General features: G+C 51.0%; 1 protein-coding gene across 4 annotated transcripts; it reads left to right on the forward strand.

Moving 5' to 3' along the window:
- The first annotated feature begins 116 nt into the window (after positions 1-116).
- On the forward strand, positions 117-21,276 carry SHISA5 (shisa family member 5). 4 transcript variants are annotated; one of them, XM_040628866.1, is made up of 6 exons: positions 119-304; positions 2,624-2,780; positions 13,325-13,408; positions 19,372-19,490; positions 19,638-19,850; positions 19,964-21,276. In XM_040628866.1, exons 1-6 carry the CDS (start codon positions 238-240, stop codon positions 20,041-20,043), a joined length of 720 nt encoding a protein of 239 aa, XP_040484800.1. In that variant the 5' UTR covers positions 119-237; the 3' UTR covers positions 20,044-21,276. The 4 variants fall into 4 exon arrangements, with proteins under 4 accessions (XP_040484802.1, XP_040484800.1, XP_040484801.1 ...); XM_040628867.1 differs by having other exon boundaries at positions 120-301; XM_040628868.1 differs by lacking the exon at positions 13,325-13,408 and having other exon boundaries at positions 117-304.
- Positions 21,277-21,403: the final 127 nt, after the last annotated feature.

Here is a 21,403-nt window from a genome sequence, read left to right on the forward strand (position 1 = left end):
GGAGTTCCCGCGTGGCCCCTGGACGTGCGCCTGGCCCGGAGGCTGGGAGGGGCGTCCGCTCCCCCTCCCGGGCCTCGCTCTCCTCCCCTCCGCTCCCTCCTCCGGGCGGGGTTCCCGGAACAGGCCGCCAAGGGCGGGGCGAGGAAGCGGTGGCCGCACGGGTCGCTGAGGCTGCGGCGGCACCTCAACCCCCGCTGCTTCTGTCCGTCTGTCCTTCTGTCCGCCCGCCGCCCAGCCATGGCTGCGCGGGTCCCCGCGCCACGGATCCTGCTGTTGCTGCTGCTGCTCCCGCCGCCTCCAGGTGGTGAGCCTTGGGGGTGGGGGCAGTTGGTCCCGGGCAGAGACGGTGTGTCTGGGAGGAGGGCAGCCACGTTCGTGCGTCCCCGGAGTGAGCCCAGGCAGCACCATCCCCACAGTGTCCCCACCCCCAGTAACCCCGAGGCAGTCAGTCAACCCCCCGGGAATGACCTGACCTCAGTCAGCACCCCTGTGGGTCTGAAGAGACCCTAGGAAGTTGCCACCATTGTGCCCTGGATGATGGTGGTAGTGGTGGGGTCTGTGCTCCCTCAGATGTTCCAAGGGGCTGGGGTGGGAGTCCCTGCCTGGCCTTAGCCTAGGGTGGTGGCAGGAGGGAGTCCTGGCCCCTCTATCAGAGGCCTTCCCTTCTTCTCTCTTTACTGGCTGGACTCCCCCACCCGCTGCTCCCATGGCCCCTGTGTTCCTGGAGACGGCTGGGGCTGGCCTCCCAGCTTGGAGGAAACACCACTGTGTGTGTTGATGGTAGACTGATGATTCACAGACGGCGGAGGCCATTCTGGGGGCCATTTCGGGGTAGGAATTGGAACAGCCCCTTGCCCAGCCAGAGGAAGCCAATCAGGGGATGATCGGGCTTTATTTCCTGGGGGGCTGAGATGAATCTGGGGACCTGGGGTCGGAAAGGGAGAAGGTGGAGCCCTGGTCCCTGGCTCAGTGAGATCTGGCAAGCCTCGTCCAGCGTGTTTGGGGCTCAGAAGAGCATCTGTGTCGTGGGCTCTTGGCCCAAACAGTGTCAGTGATGTGTGTCTTCAGCCCCAGCTTAGAGGCTGGGCTTGGCGGTAAAGGCTGAAAGGACCCGCTGGAGACTGGTCACCTGAGTTACCCAGTAGCATGGGCCATGCTGACCATACCTACTGTCAGACGGACGGCTGGCTGGGGGGAGCCTGGGAGTGCTCAGGTCGTCTGCCCCTGCAGCTTTGCCCAGAGCAGGGTTCTGCCTGAACCCGCCAAGAACAGAGCACCCCTCCCCATCCCCCGTGCCCTTCCTAGTTATCTCTTCTCAAGGAGGTGCCTCAGTGCCTCTGTCTTTGGGCCTCGCTCTGCATGTGATACACTGACCAGACTGGGTCTCTAGACGGCACGCTGCCCTGGGGCTCTGGCCAGGCTGGGTCCCCAGAGTCCAGGTGCTGGGCCAGGACTGTTTCCAGGCGACATAGCCACACTTTGGGGTTTATCCTCAGACCTGTCCCCAGGCTACTGTGGTCATCTGGGCCTTACTGGACTGGATGTTCCATTCAGGGTCTGTCCAGGCACAATCTGGGACCGCCCCCTCCTGTTGGTGAGCACTAGATCTCTGCTAATGTAGCCTAAGGACGCATGGGAACGTTTGGCTGCAGCATCTTCCTGGAAGTTCGCAAGCCTTGTGGTCTCCCAAAGCCCTGGGTCATTTCCAGCCTTGTCAGCCAGGTCCTCTCAACATGACTTGGGGTGGTGAAGCTCTGTCCTTACCCCAGCCTGTGGGAAGGCCCTCGGATCCCTACTCTAGCCGAGAGCCTTGTAATGATTCTGGGGCATGAAGTGGTGCCACTGCCTCAGAGCCCTGGCCACTAGTTACGTAAACATTTTCTAGGCACCTGCTGCAGGCCCAGCCTGGGGCTCAGCGCTTCACGGACACTTCTATGGTGGGTGTGACCCTGGCGAACAGTGAGCGCCGTGAGGGCGTGGTCTGTGAGCACCAGGCCCCTGTGGTCCAGTGTCTAGCAGAGGCTGAGGCTGCTGTGGCTGAGTGGTAAGGAGAGGGAGTAAGGACTGAGAACTGGTTGGTCCAGTGCCTGGGCCCAGCGGCTGGTTGGGCGCGTTACTCTTCAGCTCCGTGGCTGCTGGGCTCGGGCAGCTTCTAGAGGACGGGGCCTGGAGTAAGGCCTTGAAAGAGGAGTAGATTTGTAGACGGGGAATGGGAAACAGGCGAGAATATGGGCCGAGTATGGCTAGAGCTGCAAAGTTGGCGTCCAGACCGTACTTTGTGGTCCCCGGACTTGATCCTGAGGCAGTGGAGATGGTCTGCGAGCAGGAAGTGGCCCCGCCAAACTCCCGCTTAGGAAGGTCAGTCTTCCATCAGAAGGCAAGTGGCTGGTGGGGGAGAGAGGGAGCCCTGTCAGGTGACTTTGCTGTGGGACAGGGGAGAGGGCAAGGCTGATGGGGGCTGTGGCTAGAGGTGGCGAAAGACTAGGGTGGCTCAGAGACAGCCCAGTTGCTCGTACGTGCTGGTGGTGCCGGGGAAGGGGCTACGCTGGCCGGGACGTGGCTGAGATCTGGCGTGAGGCCTGGCCCTGGGCCACTGATTAACAAGTGTGTTTCTCCGCTTTAGCCCACAGTGAGGTATGTGTGGCTTCCCGTGGACGCAACCTCTTCCCTGAGTCCTGTCCTGATTTCTGCTGTGGCAACTGTTACAACCAATACTGCTGCTCTGATGAGCGGAAGAAATTTGTGTGGAATGAGGAAAGCTGTACCATGCCTCGGGCCAGGTGGGTGCACGGTGGTCGCACGGTGGGAGGCCCGAGTGTGCCCCCAGCAGGAGTGTGCATGAAAGAGAAATAGCCCTGCCCCTCTGGCTTCTCAGCCCCCTCAAGATGGTATAGCACTGGACCGGGGATGGGGGTGAAGGTGGGGAGCCCCTGTTCTGGGCTGAACTCCCCAGAGCTTGCTCAGTTAGTCCCTTGCCCCTCTCTCCCCAACGCTTAAGGGCTCCAGCTCGCTCGGCTCACTCAGTCTCGGGCTGAACAGGTTTCTCAGGGCTGGTGGCCTCGGCTGGCCCTGTGGCTCACCCCTGGGTGTCTACCTGGACCAGCAAAGTGCACACCGTGGTGTGAGTGTACCCTGTAGTATACGCGTGCACCTTGCAGGGGGTTGTATGTGATTTGTGTAGGTATATCTTGTGGGCCCCGGAGGGCACATCGCACTCTGCACCATGCTGTGTCCTCTTGGTGTGGCCAGTGGATTTGCATTCCATCTAGTTTAGACCGTTTCATGGGCTGGAAGCAAGGTCTCCCTTTGCCGCATCTGTGTTTCTCTTGTGTTTGATCATAGGTATAGAGAGGGTAGAGGTGGTCCCATGTCTCAGCTCATGGCAGGTGATCATCTCTGGTCTGGACAAGACCAGCCCATACCGTCTTATATATTTAATCTCACGTGACCTTTCCATTTCTCTCTCACCCCATAAGCAACCGGTCTGTATGTCCTTTTCATTGTTTGTGTGTTTGATTGATTTTTAAGTTAAAGTTTTTTTTTAACACTCCACACCCAACATAGGGCTCAAACTCACAACCCCAAGATCAAGAGTTGCACGGTCTACCGACTGAGCTACTTTGTGTTTTGAAAAGTCTATATTGTTTTGTGGATACAATGAACTCCCTTACTTTTTGTGTTCAGCACGTGTTGTAAGACCCATCCGTACTGCGTTATGTACATCTGGTCTGTGCCCACCCCTGTGGTGTCACTCTCTGTGTTGTGAGTCCTAAGCTTGCTATCATAGATAACTGCTGTGGGCATCTTCTTACACTTCCTTCCTCTTTTTATGAGAATTACTTGGAAGTATACATGGGAGCAGATTGCCAGGTCAGTGAGATGTATGTCGTTACTAAGGACTTCCAAGGTATTCTTGGGAATGCCAGCACCAGGCCACATAGCTGCCAGCCATACCTAAGGATTCCTGATGGATCCTTTTCCACCCTTTCACTGGAAGTGAACACCTTTTGGTGTCCTTACATTTTTACAGGTGTCTTTTTAGAAAAATCCATTTCCGTAATTTTTTTTTTAATACAGGAGCATTTCATTTAAATTTAATGTAATTATTGGTGTTCTTGGATTATATTTGCCATCTTATTTTGTGCTTTTTATTCTCTATTTCTTTCTTTTTCATTTACCATATTGTTTTGGTTTGTTCTTACTCCATTTTTTTTTCTTCTACTGTTTACTTCTTTTACCTTTTGTATTCCTATATTCCTTTTCATTGCCTCTTTGCACAGGCTGGGACTTCCAGTGCAATGTTGAATAGAAGTGGTGAGAGCAGATCTCCCTGTCTGGGTCTCAATTTTAGGGAGAAAACATATAGGATTAGGTAGGATGCTAGCTGTAGCTTTTTCATTGGTGTCCTTTATCAGATTGAGGCAGTTTCCTTCTATTTCTAGTTTGCTTGGACTTTAGTCATAAAGGGATCTTGAATTTTGTCAAATAGTTTCCCTGCATCTGTATTTTTCCTAGGTAATTAATCTTCTTGATGGTATTGTAAATTGTATAGCTTAAAATTCTTGTTATTTATTGATATAAAGGTAATACATTTTTATAAATTGACCTTGTATCCGGAGACTTTATTAAATTTATGTATTAATTTGAGTGATTTTAATTGAAACTTCTTAAGAATTTTCTACAAAAATAGTCACATCATGTGTAATTAATGTTTTATTTCTTCCATTCCAATTCTTATACTTTTAATTAATTTTTCTTGCTTTATTGCACTGGCTAGGATTTCTAGTACAGTGTTGATGGGAAGTGATGATAGGTAGCATTCTTGTCTCAGGGGAAGGCTTTCATCATTTCATGATAAACAATAATATTTGCTGTAGTTTTTTTTTTTTTTAAGATACCTTTTATTGGATGAAGGAAGGTTTCTGCTAATCTGATAGTGATACTAAGAACTCTTTTTTACAAATCCTTGGTGCCTTTTAAAGATTTGTTTATTTATTTGAGAGAGAGAGAGAGAGAGCATGAATGAGGGGGAGGGGCAGAGGGAGGGGTGAAGAGAGAATCTCAAGCAGACTCCCTGCCGAGTGCAGACCCTGACTCAGGACTTGATCTCAGGACCCCAAGATCATGACCTGAGCTGAAATCAAGGGTGAGGCACTTGACTGACTGAGCCACCCAGGCACCCCTCCTTGGTGCCTTTTAAGAGTCTCATGCTGTACCGACTGAGCTAGCCGGGCAGTTCTTGGTGCCTTTTAAAAGAAATATTTCTGGGGCTCCTGGCTGGCTTAGTCAGAGGAGCATGCGACTCTTGATCTCAGGGTCATGAGTTCAAGCCGCATGTTGGGGATAGAGATTACTTAAATAAATAAAAATTTCAATGGAACATATTTCTTTTGGGTAAATCTAGGCGTATAATTAATGAGTCATTGGGTGCACGTGTTCAGCTTTGGCAGATGCTTGCAGTTTTCTAGCATTGTTGTACCATTTACACTCTTACCAGCCATGTACGAGAGTCCAGTTTACCGTGCCTCCTCTTAAAACTTGGCATTGTAAATCATTTTTTAAAAATTGAGGTATAATTATATATAGTAAAATGCACAGGTCTTAATATTTCAGTTTGATAAATGTATACTTCCCAGGCACCTGGGCGGCTCAGTCAGTTAAGCGTCTGCCTTCAGCACAGGTCATGATCCCAGGGTCTTGGGATCCAGCCCCACTTCGGGCTCCTTGCTATGTGGGGAGCCTACTTCTCCCTCTCCCTCTGCCTGCCGCTCCCCCTGCTTGTGCTCTCTCTCTCTCTGTGTCAAATAAGTAAATAATATCTTTAAAAAAATAGAAATGTATACTTCTCACATAGAATACCTCAGTCAAGATCTAGATCATTTCCATTTCCTAGAAGATTTTAAATTTAGTAATTTTGGTGAATGTGTAGTAATACCTCATTGTGTTGTATTCTTTTAAGATTTAAGTGTTTCAGAATTTGTTGAGATTCGTTTTATGACCCAGCATATACTATATTGGTACATGTTTCCTATGAACTTGAAATATGGTATATTCTGCAGTTGTTGGGTGTAGTGCTTTAGAAGTGTCAGGTCAAGTTGATAATAGTGTTTAGATCTTTTCCGTCCTTATTGGTTTTGTCTGCTTGTTTTATCAATTACTGAGAGACCACAGATGTGTTTATTCTTCTTTTAGTTCTGTCAATATTTGCTTCATGACTTCTGATGCTTTGTTATTAGGTGCATACCTATTGAGGATTGGTTTGACTTTCCGATGAAATGTTCATTTTATCATGTGGAATGTCCCTCTTTATCTCTTGTAATATTATTGTAAACCTCAAAGACAGTAAGTATTTTAATTGTTTTTGATAGTGAATATTTATTTACATTTATCCATACCTTTATCTTCTCTGCTGCTTTTTATTGCTTCCTACACCTTTAAGCCTCAACTGAGATCGTGTTCCTTCTGCTTCTCGTGCAGGTATGCTGGTGTCAAATTTTTCCATTTTTGTTTCTCTGAAAATGTCTTTATTTCACCTTCCTTCTTAAAGGATATTTTTCCTGGTTATAGATTTCTAGGTTGGCAGCTGTCAACTTCTTTCAGCACTTTAAAGCTTTCATTCCATTGTCTTTTCTTTTTTAATCTTTTTTTTTTTTTTTTTTTTTTTTTAGTGATCTCGACACCCAACGTGGGGCTCAAATTAATGACCTTGAGATGCTTTTCTGACTGAGCCAGCCAGGCGTCCCATTCCATTCCATTGTCTCCTGATTTCTGTCGTTTCTGTTGAGAAGCCAGTTGACAGTTTAATTATTGCTCCTTTGCAAGCAATATGTTTTTTTCTGACTACTTTTTTTAACTTTTTATTTTTTTAAGATTTTATTTATTTATGTATTTATTTGAGAGAGAGAGCGTGTGTGCGCACGTGTGCACGTGCAAGCCGGGGAAGGGGCAGATAGAGAATCTCAAGCAGACTCCTCACTGAGCGGGGAGCCTGATGTGGGGCTCGATTCCACGACCCCGAGATCATGACCTAAACTGAAATCAAGAGTCAGATGCTCAACCGACTGAGCCACTGAGGCACCCCCTCTGACTACTTTTAAGATTTTTCTTTGTATTCAGTCTTCAGCAGTTTTGCTGTGATGTCCCTAGGTGTGGCTTTATGCTGCTTGGAGTTCACAGTACTTCTTGAATTGTTATTTTTTCTTCAGTTTTGAAAAATCGGCAGCCGTTATCTCTTTAAAGATTTCTTCTGCTCCATTTTCTCACTCTTTTCCTTTTAGGACCCTAATTATACATATGTAAGACCTCTTGTAAACCTCTTGTATTTCGTATTTCACCCACCATCTTCTGTCTACATGAACTGTCTTTTTGTGTCTCTGAGCTTCAGTCTACACGTATTGGACCGATCCTCCAGTTTATGAATCTTCAGCTGTGTCTAATAAATTACGAATTTGTAGTATTATTTTTTTCTAGAATTTTTGTTTCTTCTTTTCTATTTCATGTTCTCCTGAACTGCTTGATTTTTTTCTTTCATCTCCTTGAACTGAGTATGTGGTGGTGTTTAATGTTAGTGGCTTCAATATTTGAAGCCCCGTGGGTATTTCTGGGGTCAGTTGACTCTGTTGTTCTGTATTCATGTTGTCTTCACATCCTAGTGTTTCTGAAAAAAATTTTTTTTTTAAGATTTTATTTATTCGACAGAGATAGAGACAGCCAGCGAGAGAGGGAACACAAGCAGGGGGAGTGGGAGAGGAAGAAGCAGGCTCATAGCGGAGGAGCCTGATGTGGGGCTCGATCCCACAACACCGGGATCACGCCCTGAGCCGAAGGCAGACGCTTAACCGCTGCGCCACCCAGGCGCCCCTATTTCTGAAAATTTTTAATGATGTGCCTAACGTTACATTTATAAAACTGATTGTAGAAATTGGAGCCCAGGACTTCTTCCAGGGAGGATTTGTGTTGCTTTTGCCAGGGACACAGCACTCTTAGACCATCTTGGCCTGGGACACCTGGGTGGCTCGGTCAGTTAAGTGTCTGCCTGTGGCTCAGGTCACGATCCCAGGGTCCTGGGATTGAGTCCCACGTCAGACTCCTTGCTTAGCGGAAGCCTGCTTTTCCCTCTCCCACTCCCTCTGCCAACCACTCCCCCTGCTTGTGCTCTCTCTCTGTCTCTATCTCTCTCTCTCTGACAAATACATAAAATCTTAAAACAAAACATCTTGGGGTGCCTGGGTGGCTCAGTCATTAAGCATCTGCCTTTGGCTCGGGTCATGATCCTGGAGTCCTGAGATCGAGCCCCACGTTAGGCTCCCTGCTCAGCGGGAAGCCTGCTTTTCCCTCTCCCACTCCCCCTGCTTGTGTTCCCTCTCTCGCTGTCTCTCTCTGTCAAATAAATAAATAAATAAAAATTTTAAAACAAAACAAAACAAAACCATCTTGGCTTAATTGCAGAGACTGAGAGGATCAGAAGCTCAGCTGTCTACTTACTTCCTCCCTTCTTCTCGGGGTGCAGCTTTTGAGGTATCATCCCAAGCGAGTGGGAATCATCAGGGCCTCCCCACCTGGTGGGCTCTGGGTCTAATTGCTATCACCTGAGACTTTCAGAGAACAGGGCCTCAGATGCCAGGCTTACTTCCATGGATCTTTCTTTCCAGCCTCCCACACACCCGCTTGGTATCCTTTGCTCTGTTATTGCTCACCAAAGCCTACACACTGATCTTTTTTTTTTTTAAGTTTTATTTAAGTAATCTCTACACCTGATGTAGAGCTCGACCCCGTGACCCCAAGATCAAGAGTTGCATGCTTTTCCAACTGAGCCAGCCAGATGTCCCTGCACACTGGTTTTTTAAAAAATATTTTCTCTTTAGCTTCACTTTTCCGTCTTATTTAGGATGTAGTTGTTCCTAATGCTTTTTGATTTTATTTTGTTTTACATTTAATTTTGGAAATTTTCAATATATACAAAAGCAGAGAGAAGAATATAATAAGTCTGCCTGCCCGTCACCTGCTTCCGTAGTTACCAGCACTCTGACACTCTTACTCCGCACCCTTCCCACAACTTTTTTTCTGATTATTTTAAAACAAATTAAAAATTAAAACATCATAAAAATTTCTCCCAAGGGCACCTGGATGGCTCAGTTGGTTGAGCGTCCAACTCTGGATTTTGGCTCAGATCATGATCTCAGGGTCCTGGGATCAAGCCCTAATTGGGCTCTGCGCTCAGTGGGGAGTCTGCTTGAGATTCTCTCTCCCTCTGCCCCTCCCCCTGCTCGCTCTCTCTCAAATAAATAAATAAATCTATCTTTTAAAAAATGTCTCCTTAAATGTTAGGGTTTTTTTTTTTTTAAGATTTTATTTATTTATTTGACAGAGAGACAGCCAGCAAGAGAGGGAACACAAGCAGGGGGAGTGGGAGGAGGAACAAGCAGGCTCCCAGCAGAGGAGCTCGATGTGGGGCTTGATCCCAGAAAGCCGGGATCACGCCCTGAGCCAAAGGCAGAGGCTTAACGACTGAGCCACCCAGGCGCCCCTTGAATGTTAGTTTTCATCTGTACAAATGAGTCCTTTGTCAAGAAATATAACCGCTATTTCAGTAACACGTTTGGTACAATTAACAGTAATTCATTAATACTTTTCAATGCCATTCTGTCTTTAGTTGCCTCCACTTGTCCCAAAGTGCCTTTTCATGAGTGGTTTGCTCAAATCAGAATCCAAAGGTTATTGTTGTTATTTTTTTTTAATCGAAGTATAGTTGACATACAGTATTCTGTTAGTTTCAGGTGTCCGTCACGGTGATTCAGTATTTTTATATGTTACAAAATGATCCCCATGGTAAGTGTAGTCACCGTCTGTCCATCCGAAGTTATTACAATGTTACTGACTACGTTCCCCGTGCTGTACATTACACCCTTGTGGCTTATTTATTTTGTGACTGCAAGTTTGTGTTTCTTAATCCCCTTCACCTCTTTCACACCCCCGCCCCCCACCGCCCCCAGCTTGTCCTCCCTCTGGTAACCGCTGGTGTTTCCTGTATTGATGAGGCTCTTTCTGTTTTGGTTTGTTGTTTGCTAGATTTCACGTGTAAGTGAAATTACACGGTATTTGTCTTTCTCTGTCTTACTTCAGGTGGCATGATACCCTTTAGGTCTATCCACGTTGTCAAAAAGGGCAAGATTTCATTCTTCTTTTTGTGGCTGAGTCGTATTCCTGTGTGTTTGTGTGTGCGTGTGTGTGACGTCTTCATTATCCACTAATCTACCGAGCAACACCTCGTGTAAATAACTCCCCGTGAACATAAGGGTGCACGTATCTTTTCAAATAGGTGTTTTCGTTTTCTTTAGATAAATACCCAGAAGTGGAATTGCTTATTTATGGATTATATGGTAGTCCTATTTTTAAATTGTTGGGGAACCTCCATACTGTTTTCCACAGTGGCTGCACCAGTTTGCATTCCTACTGACAGTGCACGAGGGCTCCCCTTTCTCCACCTGCTCCCCAGTACGTGTTATATTGTTTGTTTTTGATACTAGCCAATGAAGTTATTACGTTTATTTTATTTTTTTAAAAGATTTATTTATCTATTTTAGAGTGAGAGAGAGAAAGAGAGAGAGAGGGTGGTGGGAAGGGGCAGAGGGAAAGGGAGAGAGAATCTCCAGCAGACTCTGCAGCGAGCGTGGGGTCTACGTGGGGCTTGATCCCAAGACCCCGAGATCAGGGACTGAGCCAAAACCCAGAGTCAAAGACGCTCAACCAGCTGTGCCACCCAGGTGCTCCTGAAGTGATTATTTTTTTTAAAGAGGGAAACTTTTTTTTTTTTTAAAGATTGTACTCATCTCTTTGACACAGAGAAAGAGAGAGAGAGCACCAGCAGGAGGAGTGACAGGCAGAGGGAGAGGGAGAAGCAGGCTCCCTGCTGAGCAGGGAACCCAGTGGAGGGCTGGATCCCAGGACCCCAAATCAGGACCTGAGCCCAAGGCAGACGCTTAATGACTGAGCTACCCAGGTGCTCCTGAAGTTACTACTTTTAAAATCTCTGTCCTACCTGTAGTTACTTCCCCTTTTTTATCATGCATTTTTTTCTTTTTGTGTCTTTTCTCCTTGATGAGTCTTGCCAGAGGGCCTACCAGCTTTGGGTTTTTAAATCTTTTGTATTGTTTTTTGTGGCTGTCGTTCTCTTTTATTTTTGTGCTTCCCTTTACTAATCACTTCCTTATTTGGGGGATTTGCTCTATTACTTTTTCCCCACCTTCTTGAGTTTAACGTCTTACTTTTATTTATTTGTTTGTTTATTTATTTATGTTTTAAAGATTTTATTTATTTATTCATGAGAGACAGAGAGAGAGAGAGACAGAGGCAGAGGCAGAGGAAGAAAGCAGACTCCCTGCTGAGCAGGGAGCCCAACTCAGGACTCGATCCCAGCACCCTGGGATCACGACCCGAGCCGAAGGCAAATGCTTAACTGACTGAGCCACCCGGGCGCCCTAACATCTTACTTCTAAAAATAAATTTTGGGGGCAGCTGGGTGGCTCATTTGGTTGAGCACCTGACTCTTGATTTCAGTTCGGGTCATGGTCTCAGTGTTGTGAGATCAAGCCCCATGTCGGGCTCTGGGCTCTGTGGGGGGAGTCTGCTTAAGATTCTTTTCCTCTCCCTCTCCTGCCCCTCCTCCCGCCTATGCACTCTCTCTCTCTCTCTTTCTGAAATAAATAAATCAATCTTTAAAAAAAAGGTAGTAAATTTCCCTCTAAACACTGTGTTAGCTGTGTTTCATGAATTTTAACCTGTAGTATTTTTGTTATCCAGTGTTACTAATTTCTTAATTTTTTTTTTCCACTTGGCACAATTTTATTTATTTTTTCTTCCAAATTTTTATTTAAATTCTAGTTAGCTAACATACAGTGTAATATTGGTTTCAGGAGTAGAATTTAGTGATTCGTCACTTACATACAACACCCAGTGCTCATCGTAACAAGTGCCCTCCTCAGTGCCCATCACTCACTTAGCCCATCCCTCCACCCTCCTCCCTCCATGAACCCTCAGTTTGTTCACTATAGTAAGAGTCTCTTATGGTTTGCCTCCCCCTCTCCTTCTCTTTCTTTTCCCTCCCTGTTTTGTTTCCTAAATTCCACATATGAGTGATATCATAGGATATTTGTCTTTCTCTGACTGACTGATTTCACTTAGCATAATACATTAGCTCCGCCACGTCATTGCAAATGGCAAGATTTCGTTGATGACTGAGTAATATTCCGTTGTATAGACATACCACATCTTTTTTTTAAGATTTTATTTTTTTAAAGTTTTATTTGTTTGAGAAAGAGAGAGAGAGTGAGCACAAGCATGGGGGAGGGGGAGGGAGAGGGAGAAGAAGCAGACTCCCTGCTGAACAGGGAGCCTGACGTGGGGCTTGATCCCAGGACCCTGAGATCATGACCTGAGCCGAAGGCAGATGCTTCACCAACCGAGCCCCCCAGGCTCCCCGATATAACACATCATTTTTATCCATTCATCAATCAGTGGGCACTTGGACTGTTTCCGTAATTTGGCTATTGTTGGTAATGCTGCTATAAACATCGGGTGCCCCTTTGAATCTGTATTTTTGTATTGCGTCTTTCTTTCTTTCTTTCTTTCTTTCTTTCTTTCTTTCTTTCTTTCTTCTTTCTTTCTTTTTAAAGATTTTATTTATTTGACAGAGAGAGACACAGTGAGAGAGGGAACACAAGCAGGGGGAGTGGGAGAGGGAGAAGCAGGCTCCCCACTAAGTGGGGAGCCCGATATGGGGCTCAATCCCAGGACCCTGGGATCATGACCTGGGCCGAAGGCAAATGCTTAGCGACTGAGCCACCCAGGCACCCTGCATTACGTATTTCTTAATGTACTTCATAATTTCTTATTAGTGCACAATTTTGTTGCTGGTTTTCTTTTTTGGTACCATGTTAGTTTCTCAAGGTATGAGTTCCGTTCAGCATTTCTCTTTTCACTTCGCGGCATGGTAGTCTTCCTTTGCCGATTTCTAACTTCATTGCACTGTGGTTGGAGAAGATAACTTTGTATGATACCAGTCTTTTCAAATCTATTGAGCCCCGTTTTGTGGCCTTACCTATAGTCTCTACTGGAGAATGTTCTGGGTGCACTTGAGAGGTGTGTGCGGCATTGCAGCCTGAGATCCTGGTGTGTGTGATAGTCCGCCTCGGGAGGCCAGCAGGGCTACTCTGTGGCCTGTACAGGATTGGACCTTGTGCATTTCGTGTGCGTGCTGAGGTAGTGTTTGTTCCTGGCGTGCTGGGTGGGGCTTGGATGTGTTAATGGTGAAGTTTCCTCTTTTCAGTGTGTCCACCGATACGGAGCCACTGGAGCAGCTGGGCTCGGCGCTGAGGTTTCGTTCCAGCTTGGACAGTGACCCGATGTCAGGGTAAATAGAACCTGCAGGCTGGCTGCATCTTCCTGGTGGAGGTGACGAGGGGCTCAGTGGGCTAGAGTGAGGGCTGTGGGGACTGGGTTGCCATAGAATCATGGTAGTGGGGCCCCAGACTAGCTGACCACCAGGTCCCTCGATCCTTATGTTGGTGTCCTCATCATTGTGCTAAGGATGGGGAGACTGTGGTTGACAGTTGAAAGGCCAAGGGTAAGGGGTCCATATTGACCTGGGTGATGGGGTGGGCGCAGGTGACTGATGGGGAGCGGGTGATGGTGATGGAGGTGATGGTGGTGACAGTGATGTGTGCTGGTGACAGTGACAAGGCGATGGTGAAAGTGATATGGTGATGGTGACAGGGTGATGGTGCTGACAATGATGAGGTGATGGCGACAGTGATGGGGCAATGGTGACGACGGTGATGGGATGGTGGTGACAGGGATGGGGTGACGGTGATGGGGCAGTGGTGGTGATGGGGATGGGATGATGGTCGTGATGGTGATGGGTGATGGTGACGATGATGGCAGGGTGATGGTAGTGCAAGTGCTCGGTGATGAGGTAATGGTCGTGTGGTAAAGATGCTGGGACAACCGATATGCCCAGTGCCTGTGTCGGGGCTTGTGAGTCACGGTTGCTGTGTCAGGGCCCTTCTGTCAAGGGGCCAGGAGCAACGCAATCTCCCAAACCTCAGTTCCCTTGGCCGGGTTCCTGCTCCGCCTCGTTGCCACCGGGACGAGGTGTTGTGATGCACGGTTCGTGTGGGTGGAGTCAGCGTGCAGCCGCTCAAGTATTTTCCTGGTGGGGTCTGTTCCGCGTGCTGCCTGCCTCTGCCTGGTGGACCTAGAAGCCCCTGTCAGGAGAAGATCTGCCCAGGCCCGGTTGCCCCTTTGGAGGAGGACACTTGGGGCTCTGGGCCTGTGCGGGGCTCCAGGTGCTTGCCTGCGCCATCCTGCCCTGTGGGCCTGGGTGGGTGTGGGGTCTCACTGGGCACAGGGGAATCAGGACAGGGCTCCTGGGAGTGGGGAGGGAAGAAGTCCAGCCCGGGGTCCCTCGTCCGTGCCCAAGGCCCGGCCTCTGCACTCTGGTCTGCTGGCTGGTCCTGCACCCTTGGCGAATTGGGGACCGACACCTTGACCAGCCCCTCCCTCCACACGTGCGAGTGCCCTTCCTTTGCCGAGTCCCAGAACTGTGGGCTTTCTGACGGCCCCACAGGACATTCTGCCGTCCAGCCAGCGTGAGCCTGGGGCAGCGCAGGAGTGGGCCTTGTCCTGAGGACAGTGGAGTGTTCTGGGCAGTGCTGGTCAGAATGGTGTTTAGGAAGCAGACCATTCTGGCTGCTTCACGGAGGATGAAGAGAGCAGGCCGCGAGGGGGTGGCAGTCAGTCAGTGGGAGGCAGCCATGGCTTTCCAGTCCCACGTGTTGGGAGGCCAGAGGGAGACTGGGCTTGGTGGGGGGAGGTGAGGATGGAGACTGTCATTCAGCAGCTGCCTGCTGGGGAGTGGCCAGGGGGCTAGTGGGGGGCCTGGTCTCTGCTCTGGTGATGGGGCCGGAGGTCCAGCCCTGTGAGAGACTGTGGGCCCAGGAGTGGGCTTGGGGTGAAGGGCTCAGGTGGGGTGGCAGGAATGTGTTGAGGACTGAATCTGAGGGTCAGCAACATTTGAGGAAGGGCCTCAGGAGATGCGGAGAGGGAGGGTTCAGAGAAGCGGGAGGAAAGAGGAAGAGGCTTGGGCTGTGGGGTATTGAGAAATGTGGATGCCACACCGCAGAGGCCATGGCATCCTTGGCAGGAGCCGTTCAGTGCAGCGGATTGAAGAGTGAGTCGGAAACGTGTAGGGTGAAGTGAACGTGGACAGCTTCAGGGAGAGATTTGGCTGCGCACCAGTGAGGAGTAAGACAGGAGTTGGAGGAGGAGTCAGGGTGAAGAAGGGCTTCTTGGGTGCTGGTGGAAACTTGAGCTGAGAGAGGGGACAGAGGAGACCTTGCAGAACAAGGTCCCCGAGGGGCATAGGAGGAGAGGCTGCCGGGGCTGGTGGTGGCAGAGAGGGGACGGGGATGAGCCCAGGAGCACCTGTCCCTCCCTGAGGTGTGCACACGGAACGGGTCTGGTGGGTGGTGTGCACGTCCCTGCACGTGGTGGGGGTGCCTGCTGCCTCCTGCCCCTGCTGTCCTGCCCACTGGGAAGCTCAGGTCACTGCAGCCATGCTGCCCGACTCACCTGCACCCTGCCCTGGCCCATCTCTCCTCCCTGCCTTCTGACCAGAGCCCCTGCCGTGTCTCGCACAGCACCTGCCTTGCACAGATTTAGGGCTTGGGAAGCAGGCAGAAGGGCAGGGTCACCAATGACACTTCTGTGAATGCCCTCAGGTGGGCATTTGTGTGCTGCCCCCTCGGCCAAGGGCACTGTTTATCCACTGGAGTCTTGGCTCCTTGGTGGGGTCCTGCCCCTGCTGCCCAGGTCATGGCTGGGAGCTCCAGGGAAGCCTCAATGGGGGGAAAAAAACCTCATGTCTCCCTCAGTGGGTGACTCCTTGGGTTCTCCAAGAATGAGGCACCAGGTCAGAGTGCAGGGACCCAGACGAGGTCACGTCTGCCTGTCACAGCCTGGATGAGTGGTGTCTTCCCTCGACGTGAGTACTCTGCTCCCCAGAGTGTGACCACTTACCTGTGGGCCTGCGGTTGGCCCAGGGCTTCCGCTGCCTGCTCTCCAGCGTGGGCAGGCAAGCCCCAGCCTGCCCTGTTGAACGGTCAGTGTCTATTTCCACTCTTGGCTTGTATGCTCGCCGTGTGCGTACAGGGTCCTTGATCCTTGTCATGGTTCTTCTGGATCCTAATTTCATTGTCCCTTCCCAGTTCCTTGCTACTCACAGGGTGGTCAGGCAGGATAGGTGTGTTTTTCAGCACCTGTGTGGGTAGAGTGCATGGCTGCAGGCCCCGGACAGGTGGCTGCTGACCCTGACTGCTATGACAGTGTGGGGGAAAGGCATGCAGGTCCCTTAGGTGAGGTGAGGCCATGGTGCACCTGTCCCAGCCCTCCCGGTATCCTTCCTGCGGCTCTCACACCCATGGCGTCATGGCAGTCCACTGCCTCGCCAGCATCATGGTGAAAGTGATGTTGTCCCCGCTCCAGAGAGTGTCTTCCCCAGTCCACACATTGGGAGTCTTTGGCCTTCTGGGACCACCCAGTTCAGCCCTGCACACTCCCTGCTGGGGCTGATTCTGCTGTTTTGAACTTGGCCTTTGACTCTGATCTGGGAGGTAGCACCAACCTTGGGAACCCCATTCCTTCCTCTCAGAGGCGTGGTGCCACTAGAACTGTGGCCACGGGTACCACAGGCCCCGCCACACTCTGCAGCCACCCCTCATGTATTACCCTTCCTCAGAGCATCATGCCTGACTGTCCTGCTAGGTGCTGCCTATGGGGTCCCTGAGTGAATTTTTCATTCATCAGATACCTGTCAAACACTTACTCCTAGCTGGGTGCTGGAGCTAGAGCGATGGCCCAAAGCAGGTGCAGTCTGTGCCTCTGTGAATCCACAGGCTGGAGGCATGTTAATCAAATGCTTACACAGAGGGTGTGTTTATTTATAGCTGAGGGAGACAAGAATTTAATTCTGTGAGAGCATTTAGCAAGGAGCCTGAACTTACCTGGATGGTCAGGGAAGATGTCCCCGAGGAAGTGATATGTCGAGCTGAGTTCTGAAGGGTGAACAGGAATTAATTACAGGGGGTGGGAAGAAGAGAAGGGCAGACCAGGCAGGAGGAACTGCATGTGCAAAGGCCCTGAGGTCAGATAGAGCATGGTGCTTTGAAAAGCTGAAAGGAAGGTGATGTGGCTAGAGCCCAGAGAATGAGGTAAGGTGGGAGTTCCAGACCACACAAGTTTTATTTTATTTAGACTTTATTAACTAAAGATTTTTTTAATTTAAATTTTATTTTTAAAAATTCAGTTAACAAATAATGTATTATTGGTTTCAGAGGTGGAGGCCGGTGATTCATCAGTTTATATAATATTTATTAATTAAAGATTAAAATTTGTCTTATTTTAAGTTTTACTCTCTGGTGAGACAAATCCTAGATTTTTTTTCTTTTATCGTCAACTATAACATATATACAGAAAAGTACGCATAGATACACACAGTTTATTTTTTTTTAAGATTTTTAAAATTTTTAGGTAAGCTCCATACCCAGTGTGGGGCTCAAACTCACAACCCCGAGATCAAGCGTTGTGTGCTCCACCGATGGAGCCAGCCGGGTTCCCCAGATACACACAGTTTAACAAGTAAATTAGAAAGCAAATTCCTGGTGAGCCCAAGAGCTACGGGAGCCATAGTAGGCTTTTGAGCAGGGGTGACAGGATCAAACCTGGCAGGTTGGCCAAGGGCACTTGAAGGGGCATCTGCATCATCCTGGCGAGGCAGGCTAGTGGCTTGGAGCATGCGCTGGTGGGAGAGGGGGAGCTGAGAGGACTCGTGTGTCGTTCCGGGGGGCCCCAGGGACTGCTGGTGGACCTAGATCACTGAAGGCGCCCCTCAAGGAGGACAGCTGGAACAGGGCTGGCGGGCTGAGCAGGAGTGTGGTTTGGGCACTCAGAGAGGGCACCTCAGATCCCACGGCAGCGTCTAGGCAGGAGGGTGGACCGCCATGGTGAGAGGCCAGGGCAGGGCAGGCGAGGCTGGGGAGGCAACTCTGGGAGGACCGCCTGGCCACCTTGGCTTCCCTCCCGGCTCCGGGCCCCCCTGGCGCAGCTGGGCCTTGCTGTGTCTTTAAGGGCTCTGTGTTGCTCTTCCTGTGGTGACGTCAGGGATAGGGGAGGGCCAAGACTTGCCTTCCCTTTCCTCGAAAGGGGAGGAGATTGGAACTGAGTGGCCCACGATGGAAAGAGGGGAAGTCCAGGGCTGCTGGAGGCCCGGGAGTGACGGCGGAGGCTAACATGGGGTGAGCTTGGGCGCCATACTGTGTGTGTGTGTGTGTGTGTGTGTGTGTGTGTGTGTCTGTTCCTTGGGGCGGCAGAGGGTCTGGGAGGAGCTTGTGAGTGGGGGCAGGTGAGGGGCGGCAGAGTGGCCGATGGCTTCTGTTCTGTGAATGCGGTTGTCCACCGTGTGAAAGGTCTATTCTGAGCCTGTCCCTGGGCTGAGGGGCCCTTCTGAGGTGGTGCTGCCCTCTGGGCTGTGAGGGGAAGCCCCTTCACCCAGGGCGGGGTGGGGCGGGGCCTTCGGTAGAGGCAGAGGCCCCAGAGCTCACCAAGCTCCATTCCCCCCCGCCCCCCGCGGTTTTAGTTTGTTTGTTTGTTTATTAAGGAGGCTCCACGCCCAGCGTGGGTGGGCTTTGAACTCACAACTCAGAGATCAGAGTCGTGTGCTCTACCAGCAGGGCCAGCCAGGCGCCCCTCTCTGCATTTCAACGTACTAGGTGTAGTCCCCATGTCTGTGCCTTTTCTTAGAATAGAGGTTGGTCCCTGGCAACAGAGGAGGAGAGCAAGGGACTCTGTCTGCCCTTGAAAGTCAGTTTGAGTGCACTTCCTGCCCAGGGCCTGTCCTTTCCTAAAGCCCCTCCCGTCTGTCGTGGTCCTTGCAGAGGGGCTGGCATCAGGCAGGGAGGCCTCCTTTTCCAGAAAGCAAGGTTAGCTCCAGCGCCCCCACATCATCCACCTGGCTCTTCTGTCCCGCCCGCGGGGACTGAGAACCGGCTGCTGAGTGGGTGGGGTGACAAGATGGGTGCATGGTGGGGAGGCTCTCGAAGCGGGGAGACCCTGGGTGAGGTGCTTTCCGCAGACTCACGAGACAACCCCATTTTACACGGAGGAAACAGTCTGAAAGAGATTCAAGCTGCACCACCTGGAAGTTGCACTGTGTTGCCCCGAGTCTCCTCTGGCAAGAGGGGTGCCCCTGGGAATGCTGGGGTGTGGCCTGCTGGTCCGGGCGGGGGCGAGAGGCCTGGCTCACGAGCGGCTCTTTGGCAGGTTTGGGGCGACTGTAGCCATCGGCCTGACCATCTTCGTGCTCTCTGTCGTCACGGTCATCATCTGCTTCACCTGCTCCTGCTGCTACCTCTACAAGATGTGCCGCCGGCCACCGCGTCGTAAGCACGCCCGCCCCCTCCCTGCCCCCCGTGACCCTGGGGGTGTGGGTGCAGAGCCCAAGTGCGGGGGTGGGTGCTGACCAGGGCCCGACGCGGCTAAGCTGGGGTGAGGGCTGGCAGCGGTCCTGACTGGGATTCTCTTCGCAGCGGTGGTCACCACCACCACGGCCACCACGGTGGTGCACACCCCTTACCCTCAGCCTCCAAGTGTGCCACCCAGCTACCCCGGGCCGACGTACCAGGGCTACCACCCCATGCCCCCGCAGCCAGGGATGCCAGCAGCACCCTACCCAACACAGTACCCTCCGCCTTACCCTGCCCAGCCGCTGGGCCCGCCGGCGTACCATGAGACACTGGCTGGTGAGTACCGCGGCCAACGCTGACCCTACCTGGCCCCCCAGATCTCCTGCCACTGTTCCCTCATGCTGCAGCCCTCCGCGTTCACAACCAACCGATGTCCTCTCTGTTTTCAGGAGGTGCGGCCATGCCCTACCCTGCCAGCCAGCCTCCTTACAACCCGGCCTACATGGACCCCCCGAAGGCAGCCCCCTGAGCATGTCCTTTCATCTCTGGCTGCCACTTGGTGTGTGTGTGTGTGTGTGTGTGTGTGTGCGCGCGCGAGAGAGAGAGAGAGAGAGAGAGAGAGAGAGAGAGAGAGAGAGAGAGAATGGGTACGTAGGAGAGAGAGAACGAGAGAGAGAGAGGGGGGATGGGTACGTAGGCACGGGAGAAAAATCCCTGTGCGTGGTGTTTGTGTCCAGTTTGTACACGAGGCTTCTTGTGATGCCAACATGGTGGGGAGCAGTCCTTGCCAGGGTTGCTGGGACCCTACTTCATTCTCTTCCTCACTTGAAATTGTGCTCTTTTGAAATCTCAAAATTCAAAGGTTGGGGTGGGAGTTCTACCACCCCAGGGTGACCAGGCCGGTGGGGCCCGTCATGCTAGGACAGTAGGGCTTTTTGTGGGCAACATGCCCGTGTGTTCTGGTTTTGGCGGGGTGGCTAGCCACTGCTCAAGGCTATGGCCTGTCCCCAGGGTGTGGGCTATTCCTCAAGGAACCAGAGCCATCGTGGCATGGGGGTGAGGCTTGGGGCCTGGCTAAGCTGGGTTTCAATCCTTGTAGCAGACATCTCATAGTCCCCAGAGCCGGTGCCATACCTAGCAGAGGGCAGGCAGCCTCTTGAGACCAAAACAGTTGAGCCAGAGGCCCACCCGCCTGAGCGCGGTCTGCCTGCATGGCCCCCGCATCCTCCCTGGCACCATCTGGAGGGCCACGCCCACCCACAGTTCTGGCTGCCTTGGCTGGCCATGACCCCCATCACAGGTAGGCAGGGTGGCCTCTGTCTGCCTGCACACTCAGGTGTCCTCCCTGCAGTGTTTTTGTTTTCCTTTTAGCCAAACATTTTGCCTGTTTCCAGTTTCAAAAGGTATGTGATAGTTTTTGTGAGGCTGAACCCCCTGGGTGCTGGAGGGAAATTGGCCCACAGTGGAGAGGGGCCCTCAGACCTCTGATAGGCCCCGCTTCTCCCGACACCAGCTTCACAGAATAGCCAGCTCCTGTACCCCAGTCCACAGCGTGTCCTGGCACCTAGGACACCTGGGCCAAGGGGCCGTCTGGACCAAAGGTGGAAGGGGGCCCTAGGTGGCTGCTCTGGCCCAGACATGAATACCTCGGTGTTCCCTGTCCCTCTGTGAGTATCTCACCAGATCTTAGCTTTGTACCTGTTGATGTGTTTCTGAGAGTCTAGGTCTGCACCTTTGTTTACAATAAATGCAAACATTTGGGGCTGCCGCCGTCTTTCTTCAGAGCTTGGGTGCTGGGACTGGGCATTAGGCCGTGTACCGTCTTCATCCAGCTCTTGGATTTCCGTGTTTCCCTTGTCTTTCCTGGGCTCAGACGTCTGACCATCTTG

The sequence above is a fragment of the Ursus maritimus genome, unplaced genomic scaffold, assembly GCF_017311325.1.
Source record: "Ursus maritimus isolate PB19 unplaced genomic scaffold, ASM1731132v1 scaffold_14, whole genome shotgun sequence".
NCBI lineage: Eukaryota > Metazoa > Chordata > Mammalia > Carnivora > Ursidae > Ursus > Ursus maritimus.

Coding starts and splice junctions, on each gene's coding strand:
- SHISA5 (XM_040628866.1), top strand. CDS start 238: ATGGCTGCGCGGGTCCCCGCGCCACGGATCCTGCTGTTGCTGCTGCTG. Junction 305..2,623: donor GCTCCCGCCGCCTCCAGGTG/GTGAGCCTTGGG, acceptor TCTCCGCTTTAG/CCCACAGTGAGGTATGTGTG. Junction 13,409..19,371: donor GACAGTGACCCGATGTCAGG/GTAAATAGAACC, acceptor GCTCTTTGGCAG/GTTTGGGGCGACTGTAGCCA.